Genomic DNA, 18,177 nt, shown 5'->3' with positions numbered 1-18,177 from the left:
AAAATAGAATTTCCAGTGAATAATGTAATGCACTTACACATATAAAACTGTTCTTGTATCTCCCACTTTGCCAGCATCTCCTACTGTAAGAGTGTCATATCCTCTTTCCAGCTCAAATTCTTCAAAAGCAAGTTTTATGACCTATTAGAATCAGGAAAGTATACTTCAGTCAATTCAATGCTTTTTCTGAAAGAGTGAGTGTCTCTAAAAAGGAATTGGGTTGAATTAAACACTATGATGAAAGAAAGAAAAAATGAATTATGGTACATAACCTTCTGCCTTCTTTGTTCTTACTTCTTGTGTTTTTTTTCTTTGGTGCAGAAATCACAGTAAAGAAGTAAGAGACCATGGCATGTAAAATAATGGGAAGTCACATAGAATAGTACATTTTGCCAAGCTTCAATGGCTTACTTTAGAAAATTGATTGAATCAATACTCATTGTTTCAGATGTTGAGTTCATCAAATTCTAATAGCTGTAGATATTCCTTAAAAGTATATGATTGTTTTGTGATTGATTTGACCTCCTTGTGACCCCAAATATTTGACCTCCTTGTGGCCACCAATATTTTCCTTTCTCTTGGTGTAATGAATATACCAGTTTACATACTAGGAAACCATGAGCTCTAGTTCCACCTTAGGCATGAAATCACATGGGTGACTTCGAGCCAATCACTCTCTTTTGGCCCTAGGTAAAAGCAGCCAAGGACAGAATAACTCCAATAACATTTCCAATCGGTAACTAGGACTCAAAATGACTTGAAAGTGATCTCACAGAGGAGTGAAATAAGCAATAAGGCAGGATGACATTCTTGCTGAGATTCATTCCTTCTTGATTTCTACAATTTACATGCCTCCCGAGCATCTGTAAAAAATGCACAAAAACCCTAGCTGATCAGATTATGGAGGCTGAAGCCAAATACCCTGATTCACTGGCCATTATTTTGGGAGATTTTAACAAGGCAAACTTAAGAGATGAGCTACCAAAACACTTTCAACATGTAAATTGTCCCACCAGAGGCAATAATATCTTAGACCATTGTTACACAACTGTAAAAAATGCTTACAGGGCTTTACCAAGAGCAGCTGTGGGCCACTCTGATCATTGCATGATTCACCTTGAACCTGCTTACAAACAAAGATTTAAAGCCACAAAACCTTATTTGACCCCTATGACAATCATTAAGTGTTGTACCACATGATTCTTGACAAATGTATATTTTATTTTATGTACGCTGAGAGTATATGCACCAAGACAAATTCCTTGTGTGTCCAATCACACTTGGCCAATAAAAATTCTATTCTATTCTATCTACAAAGTATCAGAGCCAAATACTTGCTCGCATTCCAAGACCTTTTGGAATACACTGGTCCACTGAAAAGATGACTTCTATAATGCCCCCATTGTGTATTTTTATAAAAAAAACAAGGGAAGGAAATAAGACTGCAGAATCTACAGAAGTATCTCACTGCTTGTCCATCATGGACAAGATTTTGAAAAGCAGCATAGAGGTATAATATCCTATTTTCTCAATAACAAGCAAAATTAAGATTTCTCACATCAGAGAAAAAAAGAGTTAAAAAGCAAATGAAGCTTGAAGGAAGGTTAGTCTTGCCCTCTCAAAATAATTCTGATAGGTAGAGAGTTAGTCAGCTGCCCAGCTCACATGATTCACACCCTCAGTGTTTTCTATATATGGAAATGGAATTGCAGTACTGTACATTATAAAAACTCCAAGAGCAGCAGAAAATCTACTTAATCACCAAAGTCACCTAATGGAATTATAATTCAGCTTCAGTGTGATTCAATCTAATCTTCAATGAACTGAAGCGCCATTGGAAACGTTGCAAAATCCTCTCAAAGACAGAAACTCCTGTCAGCAAACTCAGAGACCATCGGTGATGAATATACGATGACAATATTCAGCAAAAGCCCCATTAAAATGTATAGAGAATCTAAAAACATAGAACAGTAGTACCCCTAGATACGAGCATAATTCGTTCCAGAAGGGAGCTTGTATCTCGAGCAAACTCATATCTGGAGCAATAGCTTTAGACTTTGTTTTTCCCCTCCGAGATAACCAAAAGAAAGGATTCTTGCGCCACCTAGTGGACGCTCGGCTCGTATCCCGAATTTGAGCTCGGGACTTGGAACAGAAATGTCTCTCCCCTCCTGACTCGTATCTTGAAATACTCGCATGTGGAGCAGCTCGTATCTAGAGGTACTACTGTATTCCCTCAATGTTGTGATGTGAGTCATTTTTAAAATAGACTTCAGAATATATAATTATAAATTCCTGAACAATTTAATATTTATACAAGTTCACTAATTAGCTCTTTCATAAGTTAAATAATATGAGCTGCAATGCATATTGGCATGTCAATTTTTTAAAATAAATTTAGCTGTGCATACGTAAAACCATTTTAAACATAATGATTTGAACACAACTATTAAGCTTTAAATACATTTGTCTGAGTGCCAAAGTCCACATCTTTGGAAAAATAGAAGATTTAAATTTGCTGAGAAGGGCAAGACTGAAAGTAACAAGTTAAGGTTAGTTGACAAAACCGTATTGATGAAAAATGGAATTAACTGAACAGTATTTAACAACCTGCGTAAATTTGGGATTTCCTACCACATCTGAAAGATTAGGTCCACATGTGAAGGTCCAATTAAACTGATGTATTAATAATTAAGCCTATGCAAATACTTCTCAACTAATAGTTAACATCTCATTGGGATTAGATAAGAGGGAACAGAATTCAAGAGAGGTTGGACTTGGTTTGTTTGTGGCTACATAGAGATTCTAGGTTGATGACTTATTTAAACTCTGCCCCTAGGTTCTACCAGTCCTTCTCCTACATCTCCAGATACACTAGTAGTTTAACTCCCAGAAATTTGAGCATTTCTCAAATTGATCAAGCCTGAAAAATGGCCTGAAAAATGCTATCCTGGGAACAGTCGGCACCTAACATTTATACATACACACACAGAGAGAAACACACATAAACACAAATACACATACATATATAGAAACATACATACATACATACATACATACATACATACATACATACATACATACATTCGACTGAAAGTTAAACTAAGTCCCTATAGATCTGTAGATTTCTAAAAAAAAGACACATGCAAATATATTTAACATGGACATGTAAAATTATTAAAGGCAGAAATATTTAATTAATAAAAAGAAGGCTAGTGTAGATAATTATTCATATGTAATTTTCCTAAAATTCTAGAATATGTGTGTACATGTTAAAAGAAAATACAAAATGATATTTTAAAGTGATAGAAGTGAGGGGTCCTGAGCTACAAATATTCAACCCTGAGCTACCAATATTTACGTTTATTAGTGATAGAAATGTATAGATAAAGCTTAAAAACAATGAATTCAGTACAAAGGTTACTTGTTCCATAAATTTTTTGATTATATAACAGGACTTCAAAAATCAATTTCTGTACTATAATATGGTTGATAACTGGAACAAAATTACTAACAAAGAAGAAACATTATTTGACCTTTTGAGAGTAATTCTAAAGCAGATAGATAAAAAAGATGAAATAATGAAATGCGATTTTAAAAAGAAAAGAAAATAGTAATATTAAATATAATACTGTACATCCCAAAGTCAGACAATGTAATGTCTATATATTTCCAGCTCATTGTCAATGCTCTAATGAATATGTCTTTAAGAAGAGCTATCCAAATAGAAAGTGAGATTTGATTAAATGACAAAAGGATTTTTAATTTTGTGCAGTTTGAAATACTTGTACAGTCTCTAGTTGATTTAAGAATTTGTGGCTTCTGGGGATTATATATAAAAATCATACACTGCATAAAAACCACAACTTTTTTCATGACACTTTTGAAAATGTGGATATTAAAAGCAATTCACAAATCATATTCTCCTATACCAAAGTAAAGATACACATGAATGTATTTTATTTTATTATTTTATTATTTTTTAATTATATTTTACTTTACTTTACTTTACTTTACTTTACTTATCAAATTTCTAGGCTGCACTTCTCCAGGGGACTCAGGGTGGCTTGCAACATAAAATCAATACAAAATACAGATAAAATTATACACCCCACCCTAAAACCTAAGATTTTAAAATCCCAAACATTAAACCCATTCATTGAAACATAGGTATAGGGTGCATTTTTTTAAAAAAGTAATTTATTGAACAGATTTGCACAAACACTTAAAATTCTTCAAAGTACTGCCCTTGGGCCTCTATGCATTTTTTTCCAGCGACTCTGCCATGGCTGGTACGCGCCCTGGAAGGTGTCTTCGGGGACCTCTCACAAGGTCTTCATCACGGCTGATTGGATCTCTTCTATGGACGAAAAACGGGTACCTTTCAGGACTGGGAACAAAAAGAAGTTTGCTGGGGCGACGTCAGGACTATGGGGGGGGGGCAACATTGGCACCTGGTGTTTGGTCAGGAACTTGTGGACTTGTAGCGCATTGTGGCAAGGTGCGTTTTTTGTCCATAGAAGATATCCAATCAGCCGTGACGAAGACCTTGTGAGAGGTCCCCAAAGACACCTTCCAGGGCGCGTACCAGCCATGGCAGAGTCGCTGGAAAAATTGTGTAGAGGCCCAAGGACAGTACTTTGAAGAATTTTAAATGTTTGTGCAAATCTGTCCAATAAATTATTTAAAAAATAATAATTGCATTACTTTTGGAACTCACCCTGTATGTATGTGTGCATTTACTGTATGTATGTATGTATGCATGCATGCATGTATGTACATATGTATGTATATGCATGCATGTATGTATGTACATATGTATGTATATGCTGGTATGTATACATACTATAAGTAGAGAATTAAGCACAGTTTTATGCTATAAAATGATAATTGAAATGAAAGAAGGCCAGCAGGTAATAAGAACAGTGAAATAATAGGTAAAATACTAAATGTGCTGAGAAAAGAGTATAATCAATGTGGTATGTGTTTATGGTACTCCACAAAATAAATGCTTGAGTTCTAAGAGAACCACTAAATTTCAAAGAAAGCAAATAGAAGTGACTCTTTAGAAGTTTCTTTGACATTAGACATACTACAGCAGGGAAAGGATTGTTACAGTAAAATTCTGTAAATTGATCCTTTATTACAACAATGTAAACAATGATCTTTTATGACAAGTGCTGCATAAAACTTTACATTCAAAAATGCATATATAAAAGCCTTTGGTTTATTTTGTGGTCACTGTGCTCTTCTTCTTCTTTTTAAAATACCCTTGTGTTGGTTCTACTTCCTATTGTTATTCCATTAAAGGGCAAAACAACAACAACAAAGGGATGTCCAGTCTATGTAGACTGACAGTCATACTTTTCTGCCTAATTGTCAACATTTGGGGAGGCTATGTTATTCCATTGCCATTTGTTAGTCTTTATTATAATGCCTAATCTGGGTCTTGTAAAGTAATAATGCATGACATATTTTGACAGATACAATGTTTCACTGAGAATAATATACAGGTGTGCTTGTTATTTTCAATTTATGTGTGGATTCATGTGACTACAGCTGATAAATAAATACATGCACTCAGTACTCAATTCCTTGCATTTTGTGGGATTTGGTTTAATGCTTCATTTGCATGAAGTATGAAATTCAATACACAAGAACCCACTAATCTTCAGCTTTCTTATATGCAAGTGCATATACTGTACGTATTATCACAGAACAGAACAACTTTTAAATACCACTAAATGTAATTATACAAAGTTAGGGTTCATCACTTGATATGAAAAAAAAAAATCAAGCAACTAATTTTAGCACTGCAATCTTAAAAGTATTCTCTATCTTCTAGAATAGAATAACAGAATTGAAAGGGACATTCAAGGTTTTCTAGTTCAATCCCTGCTTAGGGAGGAAACCCTACACCACTTGAGACAAATGTTTATCCAACATCTTCTTTAAAATTTCCAGCGTTGGAGCATTCACAACTTCTGGGGGCAAGATGTTCCACTGATTCTAACTGTCAGGAAATTTCTCCTTAGTTTTAAGTTGCTTCTCTCCTTGATTAGTTTCCATCCATTGCGTCATGTCCTACCATCAGGTGCCTTGGAAAATAGCTTGACTCCTTCTTCTTTGTGGAAACCCCTGAGATATTGGAACACTGCTATCATGTCACCCTTAGTCCTTCAAGTTTCAAGGACTTCTTTTGGACATACCCAGTTCCTGCAATTTTTCTTCATATGTTTAAGCCTCCAGTCCCCCTAATCATCTTTGCTGATTATATCTGCACTCTTTCTAGAATCTCAACCTCCTTTTTACATCACGGCGACTAAAACTGAATGCAGTATTCCAAGTGTGGCCTTAACAAGGAATTATAAAATAGTATTAACACTTCATGTCAGAAGTGGGTTCCTCCCAGTTTGGATCAATTCCCTGGAACCGGTAGTAACCTGGCAGCCTGGGTTGCTAGAACTGGCAGTGACCCAAGCCTGCCACGTCCCTGAGCCAGTTCTCCCAGTACCACCATAGGTGGTGCCATCTTGTTTTTAGCTTCTACGCATGTGCAAAAGCTTTTTAAAAGTATGTCTTGGGTGGCTTGCTTGCATAAGCTGCCCTTCCCACATGGTGCCTGCCCTGAATCTTATTTGAGCCACCTCTTCCTGCCTACAGGTAAGTCATGCTATGCCCCCCTTTGCTTCCTACACCCTCCCCACCATCCTCACTGCTAGTGGGTCTTTGGTAGAAGGGGGGAAAAGCCAAACGTCTTGAAATTGAGAACATGCCCATTGATCCTTGGTCAGGTTAATCAACAGTGGAGCTCTAAGAATGCCAGAGGATCAATGGGCACATTCTCAGTTTCAAGACATTTGGCTTTTTTCCCTTCTACCAAAGACCTTCTGGGGGTCTTCACAGGAAGAGAGAAAGGAGAAAGGGAGGGTGTGAGTGAGTACCTCCTTGGTGTGAGTGACATTGAGTTGGCCATGCCCACCCAGTCATATGACCATGAAGCTATGCCCGCTCAGTCACATGACCATAAAGCCACTCCCACCATCACATCTAAGCCACATCCACAAAATAAGCCACGCCCACAGAACCAGTTGTAAAAAAATAGATCGTATCCCTGCTTACTGTGATCTTGATTCTATCCTTCTGTTTATGCAGCCTAGAACTGTGCTGGCATTTTTAGCAGCTGCTGCACACTGCTGGCTCATATATAAATGGTTGTCCACTAGGACAACCTCTCACAGTTACTACTATTGAGCAAGGTATCACAAATAATGCATTCTGTTTTTCCTGGCTAAATGTAGAACATTCCTTTTTTCAACCTAATTTTTTCTATATCAGGAAGAATATATTTCACACACACTGTGCTAATAAATTAAAAAATAAAATGATAGATATAATATGGCAAGTATTTAGAAAACACTCCCTTTTTTAAAAAAAATAGATGAATGATTTCCAGAGGGTTAAGCTGAACAAGAGATCAATAGAACACAAGAAAATTACAATGTCCACCCACTCTGTCAAAAAAGATTAACTGAAGCATTAATGAAAGAAGAAATAACCGGATAAATTCAAAGAACGGAAAATAGTTTTTTAAAAAAAATCTGAAAAAAAATGCTTACTGAGCAAAGGAAAGTTAAGTGATGGACTACAAAGATATTTGGATGATTAATATAGTGGTTGAGAGACAATACCAAAGTTCTGAACAGAAAGAGAAAATGAAATATCAATGAACTGGAGTTGATTTTCATTAAAAAAATGCCTGTAAGCTGATTTTATTGCAGAATTTTGTTGTAATACAACTCTCATATGAAAGACTAGAAGAAAGTCAGAATAGTTTCAAGGGTGCTTTGCGTTTTTCTGGAGGAATGAGGAAGTACCAATTGTGTTTTCTGGAAAGGATGAAGCCTATATGGTTTTCCAAAAGCAAAAGAAAGAAAAACATTCCAATACTAAAAACAACGTCAGAAGGAAAACTTTGCAAGTAGTCCAATAAAATGACGTCGTCGTCGTCGTCGTCGTCGTCATCATCATCATCATCATCATCATTGCCTGTGCAGAGCACATTGGGCAGTAAGTGTTTGATCATTCACAGCATCTTCAGCATCATCCCAAAGAACAATAATAATCTTAAGATCTCCTTAAGCATTTGGCCCCATATTTTCCTAGACTGGCCTAATTTTCTCTTTGAGTACATAAACTATATTCACTTACAAAAGGCAATTTGTCTATAATGGTGCCTGCCCACTGTTAACAAGTCCTCTGGACAAGGTCCAACCTCAGCATCCCAGAAAGTCTAAAGGACCTGTGAGTCCCTGAAGGCCTTGAGGTAGGGAAGAGGCCCCTCCCTTTGTAAAGGCATTTAATATACATTATATGTATTTATTGTATACATATATACACTGCTCAAAAAATAAAGGGAACACTTAAAAACAGAATATAACTTCAAGTAAATCAAACTTCTGTGAAATCAAGCAACACTGATTGACAGTCAATTTAACATGCTGTTGTACAAATGGAATAGTTGTGCAAATGAAATATTCAATGATAATATTTCATTCATTCATTCATATCTAGGATGTGTTATTTGAATGTTCCCTTTATTTTTTGACCAGTATATATAAAGAAAGAATATATTATGCATTATTTATATTTTGTTTTCTTACATTGAATCACTCTGGCATTGGGTGATGCCAAAATTGGAGTAAATAAATAAATCTCCCACCAGACAATTACAGTGCAATATGTAAATCAGAGTTTAATTCAGCCAGGAGGACCATTTTCTGATAATATGAAAAGCTTAGATGGGGAAAAAGATGAATCTAAAATGATGCATGCTACTTTTTTTCTTACTTTGATCAAGCTGCAGGCTGTATCCTCAAAACCATTTCCATTAATAGAAAATATAACTTACATTAAGGTGTATTTTCCCATCCATTTAAATATGTGATCTACTTTTGGAACATGAACACTTTAAAGCAGAAATTCAACAACTTCATTTTTACTTTTCTCTACAAAGCAATATAAGATTGAAAGAGCAAATAAATTCTTGAGTACATCACATCCAGCAAAAAAGTATATCACATTTATTTTATTCTTCCTTGGTGCCATGAGAACTCTTCCTTAATACAAGGATAAATTTGTATGGTTAAATACCACCAGCTTACTCAGCAATGGATATGCTTTATTATTTGCTAGGTCATTCAGCAATGGTTATTATGATTTCTCATATTCCCAAGCAATTGGAACTGTAACTTTCCAGTGGTTCCAAAAAAGTATATTGATATGCAAGGTCCAGTGCATAAACCAGTGAAACTATTTTTTTAAATTATATATATTTCATTTGTCTGGGAAGCTACTATGTCCCAGAAGCTAAAATCTGATACTGTATTGCAAAAGTATGAAGGATTGTTTGGGAGAATACATAGTAAGGACATCAGTATCACAATGCACGTGTTCTTCGGAGTCTTCGGCATACAAATCTAATAAATAATAATAATAATAATAATAATAATAATAATAATAATAATAATAATAATTATTATTATTATTATTATTATTATTATTATTATTAATAGCATTTATTCAGCCAGTTTTAAAAGAGTAATATGCCCTTGCATCATTGGTGGGTTTCTGTCTGTCTGTCTGTCTGTCTATCATCTATCTATCTATCTATCTATCTATCTATCTATCTATCTATCTATCTATCTATCTATCTATCTATCTATCTATCTATCTATCTATCTATCTATCTATCTGGCCAAAATAAGGCCAAAATAGATCTATCCTAGTCTCCCTTAATTTTCAAATTCAGCAAAAAAACATGTGACACACACACACACACACACACACATATATATATATGATATACATATATACATATACATATACATATACATATACATACACATACATACATACTATATATATACATATATATACATGTAGATTGTTCTGAGTTCGGGTTTTGCCCTGTGTAATATTTTGCATGTTTATGCGACGTTTTGGTGAAATCACATTCACCATCATCAGGCTGAAGTTTCCAAGCTTCGTGCTGTTGTAAAATGTATACATATATATACATATATATACATATACAGTGGAACCCCGACATAAGAGCTGCTCTACTTACGAGCAACTCGAGATAAGAGCTGGGAGGGGAGAGATATTTTTGTTCTACTTACAAGCCCAAATTCGGGATACAAGCGCCAAGGAGCTGTCTCCTGAAGCCGAACGCTAACTTCCGCGTTCGGCTTCAGGAGACAGCTGCGAAGTGGCGCGCGTGTTTTAAAAGGTTGCAGCCGGCCTGGGGGGCTCGGGGGGTGCTTGCAGCCGGCCTGGGGGGCTTGCCAGCACCACCACGAACCCCCCAGGCCGGCTGCAACCTTTTAAAACACGCGCGCGGCTTCGCAGCTGTCTCCTGAAGCTGAACGCGGAAGTTAGCTCTTTTTCTTTCTCTCTTTTACCTTCCCTTCCTCTATTTCTTCTTTTCTTTCTCCTTCCCACCTTCTTCCCTCCCTCCCTCCCTTCACTCATTCCTCTCTTACTCTCCCCTTTCATAAGTTTCCTTGCTTCCTTCCTCTGTTCCTGTCCCTTCCCTCTTTCCTTCCTTCCTTCCCACCCTCCGTCCATTCATTCACCCATTCCTCTCTTGATCGCTTAAAGCCGGTCCCTGGTGCAAAAAGGGTTGGGGACCTCTGTCCTACAGGATTGGGTGGCAGAGAAGTTGAACATATGTAAATTTAAAAGTTTAAGAAAGTTTACAAGTTAAGTGAAAGAAACTTCATTATTCATTTATATGTACATGTACATTTCTTCATTAAAAACTTGTCTTTCTGCATAATTTAGACTAACTTTGTGAGTTTTTTGAGGGCTGGAACCAATTAAAATTATTTACATTAATTCCTATGGGGAAAAGTCGTTCGAGATAAGAGCTGCTCGACTTAAGAGCCCAGGTCCGGAACGAATTAAACTCGTATCTCGAGGTACCACTGTATATACATATATACACATACACACACACACACACACACACACACACACATATATATATATATATATATATATGTAGATTGTTCTGAGTTCGGGTTTTGCCCTGTGTAATATTTTGCATGTCTATGCGACGTTTCGGCGAAATCACATTCACCATCATCAGGCTGAAGTTCCAATCTTTGTGTTGTTGTAAATGGAATGTTAGCAACTGTCATTTCTTCCTAGTATATAGTGTGGGGGTGGAGATTTGTTTTGAATAAATAAAAGAGATGACACGTCCCGCCTACCAGAAATTTGGAAACCAGCCTTAAACAAAAAAAACACTTCATAATAATCAGCATGTCAATCCTTCTAATAATTATGATTTTAGAATTTTATATTTGGAAATCAGCCTTTAGCAAAACACTTCATAAAAATCTCCATGTCATTCCTTCTAATAATTATGATTACACCAACCAATCAGATCACTGAAACATAATCACCCAATCTATTTGCTACATTCAAAACAAATCTCCACCCCCACACTATATACTAGGAAGAAATGACAGTTGCTAACATTCCATTTACAACAACACAAAGATTGGAACTTCAGCCTGATGATGGTGAATGTGATTTCGCCGAAACGTCGCATAGACATGCAAAATATTACACAGGGCAAAACCCGAACTCAGAACAATCTACATACATATACCCGTGAAAATTTACGAAAACAAATATATATATATATATATATATATATATTCCATTTACAACAACACAAAGATTGGAACTCCAGCCTGAAGATGGTGAATGTGATTTCACCGAAACGTCGCATAGACATGCAAAACATTACACAGGGCAAAACCCGAACTCAGAACAATCTACATATATATATATATATATATATATATATATTTGTTTTCGTAAATTTTCACGGGTATATGTATGTAGATTGTTCTGAGTTCGGGTTTTGCCCTGTGTAATGTTTTGCATGTCTATGCGACGTTTCGGTGAAATCACATTCACCATCATCAGGCTGGAGTTCCAATCTTTGTGTTTTTGCAAATGTGTTTTTGCAAAAACACAAAGATTGGAACTCCAGCCTGATGATGGTGAATGTGATTTCACCGAAACGTCGCATAGACATGCAAAACATTACACAGGGCAAAACCCGAACTCAGAACAATCTACATATATATATATATATATATATTTCTATGCTGGCCAAATCCCAACAGACTTTGGGTGGCTTACAACAGGATACAAAATACATTTAAAAACATCATTAAGAAAAAACAATTTTAAAAAATCGCATACATATCATTCAAGGCCAGACTTTGTAAAATTGTGAGATCAATGGCCCCAAACCTGCTGGAAAAGCCAGGTCTTTAATGCTTTCCTGAAGGTCAATACATTGGGGGCAGTCCAGATCTCAGGGGACAGCTGGTTCCAGAGAGCTGGGGCACCCAAAGAGAAGGCCCTTCCCCACAGGCCCACCAGCTGACACTGTTAGCTGATGGGACTTGGAGGAGACCAGCTTTGTGGAATCTTACTGGTCACTTGGAACTATGAGTCTTGGAGATAACATGGTCCTGAGCCATGTAGGGTTTTAAAGGTAATAACCAACACCTTGAATTGAGCCCAGAGACCAATAGGGAGCCAGTGCAACTTGTGGAGGATTGGTGTAATGTGAATGTACCTAGCTGCACACTCAATCACTTGCACGGCTCCATTCTGGACCAATTGTAGCCTCCAAGCACTCTTCAGGGGTAGCCCCATGCAGAGTGCATTGCAATAATCCAACCATGAGGTGATAAGGGCGTGAGTGACTATGAGGAGAGCCTCCTGATCCAAATAGGGTTGCAATTGATGCCTCAGATGAACCCATGCAAAGGTCTCCCTAGCCACAGCTGGTAGGTGTTAGTCTAATCTTAGCTGTAGATCTAGAAAGCACCCAAATTGTGAACCTGTTCTGATGGGGACAATTTCTCTTTCCCCCCCCCCCCAGCCAAGGATAGACAATCAATACAGTCTTTAGGAGGCAGTACCCACAGCCATTTGGTCTTATCTGGGTTAAGTCTGAGCTTGTTGACACCCAACCAAACCCTCATAGCTTCCAGGCACCAGCAAATGCCCTGCTTCACTGAACTGACATGGGGTGGAGATAACTGGGTATCATCAGCATTTTGCTGATACCTCACCCCAAAATGTCAGATTACTTCACTCACTAGTTTCATATAGATATTAAATAGGAGGGGAGAGAGGACCAAGCCCCGAGGCACCCCACAAACAAGGGGTCTAGAAGTCGACCTCTGTCCTCCTGCCAACACTGACTATGAACGACCATAGAGATAGGAGAAAAAGCACCATGGCAACGTGCCTCCCATCCCTGGCTCCCTTAGTCATCCCAGAAGGATAAGGTCGTGTCAGCTCTCTGCTAGCTGAAACCAGCACATATCCAACAAACAAGTGGAGGAATTCATTGCTCCCACAGCCTTATCTACTTCCTCAGGGGTCACAGGCTCAAATTCTTCCCATATCACAGGACTAAGACCTGCCCTTGTCATCTCAGTTGGAATTGCCCAATCAGAGTACAGATTCATCTGAATCTGAGCAATATTATCCAATAAAAATTGAGCAAACTCCTCAGCTCTACCCTGCATGGCTTCTCCATTCCCTTTACATTAAGGAGGGAATGAGGGCAGCTGGGCACGAAACATGCAATAAGTGCAGAAAAATGTGAACATTTTGAACATAAATAAGTCCTAATAAAGGCTCTTAAAGGTGTTCAATCAGACTCGGAGTTACTGATCCTCCAGCATCACTCTAGATGTCTCCACTAGCATTTTATCTCCTGGAGCTCCTCAGTAAATCAGGGATCCATTGTCGTGGAGAGGTCACAAAATCGCAATCTGGTCCAGTGCCCCCAATGACTCCCTATTCCAGGCAGCCACCAGGGACTTGGCCAGATTGTGGACAAGGGAGTTCAGGGTTCATTAGGCATCTGGGGTGGAACCACTTAATTGGCTCTGTCTCCCTGCGGTGGGGGAGTAGCGTCCTAAAGTCTAACCTCAGTAGGAAATGATCTGACCATGCGAGTACAAGTGCACTAGAGTGCCTTCCGTCCCCTGTCCTATTGCTTTCCTATATCTCCTATACCTTTCTTCTATTCCTATATCTCTTCTTCTATTCTTTCATTGATATGTTCTATTACTTTATCTTCTTTTCTATTATTTCTTAGATATATTTTACTATGAGTATCTCCTCTATTACCTTCATCATGTATTTTACTATGTGTATATAGATATATACCCACTAAAACCCTCATTGTGTATTGGACAAAATAAATAAAATAAATAAATAAATAAATAAATGACAAGGGAAAATAACCAATTTCCCTTAATTCCAGATTATCTCTCCACTGCCCCAAGAAGAGCACCAGTATAAGTGTGTGCCCCCCCCCCCATGAATTAGATCTTGAACTATTTGGGTCAGGTCCATGGTTGTCATGGTAGCCATGAACTCCTGAGCCACATCCAAAAGATCGCCAAGTGACAGCAAATTGAAGTCACCCAGCACCATGAGCCTGGGGAACTCCACCACCAACCTAGCTACCACCTCTACAGCGCAGGCAGGGCTGTTGTAACACAGCTGGGAGGCAGGTATATTAACAACAAAGCCCAACTGAACTCACACCCAACTATCTCCAGGGCAGGGATACTAAGAGGGCATTCACTTTATTCTAGACTTTGTCTTGTCAAAATCAACATACTTCTTTCTGATATTTATACACTATTTGGATGAAATGAAAAGCACAAATTGGCTCTGCATGACATATTTTTGATCAGAAATGTATTCTCAGACATTTAACAAACTAATCTTCCTTGTTTTTCTTTCTTTTTCTTTTTTTAAAAAATCACTCTGTCTATCTGTATAAAGTTAATATATTTTTTGCTGTTGTATGCATATATTTCAGATTTAGATTCAGCCGTAGAGAAATCTCAAACCTGTCTCGTAACACTGATTATGCTAAACCATAAGAAACAAATGTATGCCAAACATATGCAAAATACAGTGTTCCTACTGATTATACAACAAAGTGATTGCAAACGTTTATGACCAAGCAGGTAGTTGTATTTTAGAATTTGTTGGACTATGAGCATGATTTCAGCCATACAATTCATAAGTAGTCCTCAACTTACGATCACAAATGAGCCAAAAAATTTCTGTTGCTAAGTAAATTTTACCCATTTTATGATATTTCTTGCCACAGTTGTTAAGTGCCTCACAAGCAGTTGTTAAGTTAGTAATATACTTGTTAAGTGAATCTGGCTTTCCTATTGATTTTGTTTGTCAGAAGGTTACAAAAGGTGATCACATGACCCCGAGAAACTGCAACCTCTATACATACATGCCAAGTGTCCGAATTTTGATCATGTGACCATGGGGATGCTGCAATGATCAAAAAATTGACTTACCCTATTTTTTGGAGTAAAAGAGGCTAAAAGTTTGGATACATCTTATACTGCAAATGTAGCTTTTTAAAAAATCTTTTTTCCCCAGACCTAAAATGACAAGTTTTTAAAATGATGAGTTTTGCTTTGTTTTGCATTGTCTTGACACTGCTCATCTTTGGTTGATAAGAGAGGTGTACTCTTTCCTCTAGCAGGAAGACCTGACAATAGTGATTCATATTATCATCACTACATGGTTGTTGTTTTCTTGTTTTCCCTACTGATGTTAATATATTGTTGTTATATTAAAACAGGTTTTGATATTGTGTTTGTAGATCCCTTTTGAATATTGTATAATTTTTATAATATGGATGCTTTATTGCTTTATGTTCTCAGCTGCTATGAATATAATAAAAACCAGAAGCATACAAACTAATTACATAAGTTGACATTAGGGTCTATGACGTCAGTGAAACATGCAATAATAACAACAACAATAACAACAGAATCGGAAGGCATCTTGGAGGTCTTCAAATCCAATCCCTGCTAAGGCAGGAAACCCTACACTACTTCAGACAAATGGTTATCCAACATCTTCTTAAAAATTTCCAATGTTGGAGCAATCACAACTTCTGGAGGCAAGCTGTTGCACTGCTTAATTGTTTTATTGGTCAGGAAATTTCTCCTTAGTTCTAAGTTGCTTCTCTCCTTCTTTAGTTTCCACCCACTGCTTCTTGTTCTACCCTCAGGTGCTTTGGAGAATAGGTTTACTCCCTTTTCTTTGTGGCAACTCCTGAGATATTAGAACACTGCAGATAGTGGAATACAGACACTGCAGATAGTGGATAGTGGAATACAATAATATCCAAGTATTGCTTAACCTTGCAAACTTTAAGATATGTGGACTTCAACTAAATAAGTTTGAGAAACATTGCAGAATGAAGGAAAAAAGCGAATACATACTTATTTGTGCTTTCATTGAGCATTTACAAATAATAATGTAAACAAATGAAATGAAAAAGCATTGTCCCCATGTATGATTTTGCAAAATTGTGAAAGTATGTACATAATTCTTGCATAAATATATGTCAACTAACAAGCTGCTAGCAACTGCATATTTATCTGTTTATCTGTTTATCTATCTATCTATTGCTGCAGGGTAAGTCTGGATGACTTATTCTGTTAGGATCATAACTGAGGATAAATATTAAATGTTTGGCAGCTGCTTAAAATTCCGTCCCTGAATTTTGAAAAAAAACACTGATGTGTATATGATTGACATTCATGTTTGCATCATGCATGAAAAAAATGAGAGAGAGAAGGAGGGACACAAGAGGGAATTATGACAGGTTAGAAACCCGAAAATAGCATGTGTTTAATTATAAATTACAAAATTGAAAGGCTGGGAGACAATTTCCACACTGTGTTTTTATGCTTTCACGGTTTTAAAATTTTAAAGCAAGGCTACAGCAGCACACATAGAAAACCTTCTCTGATTTTTTATACAACTTTCCTGTTAGGCATCTTTTCCAGCATTGCCTCACATCACCCTGATTAAGCATCCGTTTGGAAACTCTTAACTTAATTTAGTCACAGTGATTATTGAATCACTGAGAACCCGTAAGACAATACCTGAGATCAGCACCTCTTACAAACCTTTCTATGAAAATACTATTAGGAGTCTGCTGGAACCTATTTTTTCACACGCTTGATCAAGGGAAGAGTACAAAGATGAAAACTGCCTGTTAAATAAATGAAGGGTATAATGCAGAGATGATTGCTGCAGGCAGAACATCTTTTGGCAAATGTACAACACTTTTGCATTATGTTGATACAAGGTACTGCAAGGTTAGAAACAGCATATAAGAAACTGCTGAGCTGGGCTATATGACCAATATGAATAACAAAAGAGGAGTCCAACCTGAACTAACAGATTCCTATTCGGTGATCATCTGTGCCTGATAGATTGCAAGAATGAATCAATGCTAAAAGAAGATGCTATAGAATCAGCTAATAATAATTTACTGATGTAGATGATAGATGATTTACTATCATCTATCATCTATCATCATCTATATCTAATCTATATCTATATCATAACCCATTGATGGGGAACCTATGGCAGAGCCAGCTCTGCTGGCACATGAACCGTTTCCCTAGCTCAGCTCCAAAATGCATGTGTGTGTTGGTCAGCTGATTTTTGGCCTGCACAGAGGCTCTTGGAGGGCGTTTTTGGCTTCCAGAGAGCCTCTGGGGGAATGGGGGAGGGTTTTTTACCCTCCTCCAGCTCCTGGGAAGCATTTGGAGCCTGCGGAGGGTGAAACACAAGCCTTCTGGGCCCACCAGAAGTTGGGAAACAGGCTCTTTCCGGCCTTCAGAGGGACTCCAGTGGGTGGGGGAAGCTGTTTTCGCCCTCCCCAGGCATTGAATTATGGGTGTGGGCACTCAGACCTGTGCGACAGCACGCACACAGGCTCTTCTGGCACCTGAGGGAAAAAAGGTTCACCATCACTGTCATGACCTATATCATTGTCATCTCTCTCTCTCTGTCTCTCATCTCTCTCTCTCTCTCTCTCTCTCTCTCTCTCACTCTCTCTTTCTCTCTCTCCCTCCCTACCTATCTATATGCCACCCAACTCCTGAAGGACTCTGGGTAGTTTTGATCAGATAAAAACTATTTCTAAAACAGTATAAAACTGATGGCGAACCTATGGCATGTGTGCCGCAGGTGGCACATTGAGCAATAATGGAGGCT

The 18,177-nt window shown here is 37.5% G+C and overlaps 1 protein-coding gene across 1 annotated transcript in view; it reads right to left on the bottom strand.

The window, feature by feature from the left end:
* The window catches only part of CSMD1 (CUB and Sushi multiple domains 1), a 1,071,884-nt gene that overhangs the window by 312,582 nt on the left and 741,125 nt on the right, over nucleotides 1–18,177 (bottom strand). Inside the window, exon 11 of the mRNA XM_070732892.1 lies at nucleotides 38–141. Within this exon, the coding sequence (XP_070588993.1) occupies nucleotides 38–141 (104 nt within the window). The remainder of the gene's footprint in view (nucleotides 1–37; nucleotides 142–18,177) is intronic.

This window comes from Erythrolamprus reginae, chromosome 1, assembly GCF_031021105.1.
Source record: "Erythrolamprus reginae isolate rEryReg1 chromosome 1, rEryReg1.hap1, whole genome shotgun sequence".
NCBI classification, from domain to species: domain Eukaryota; kingdom Metazoa; phylum Chordata; class Lepidosauria; order Squamata; family Dipsadidae; genus Erythrolamprus; species Erythrolamprus reginae.
Note: the sequence above shows the minus strand (reverse complement) of the source record. Positions and strands in the feature narration are given on the sequence as shown.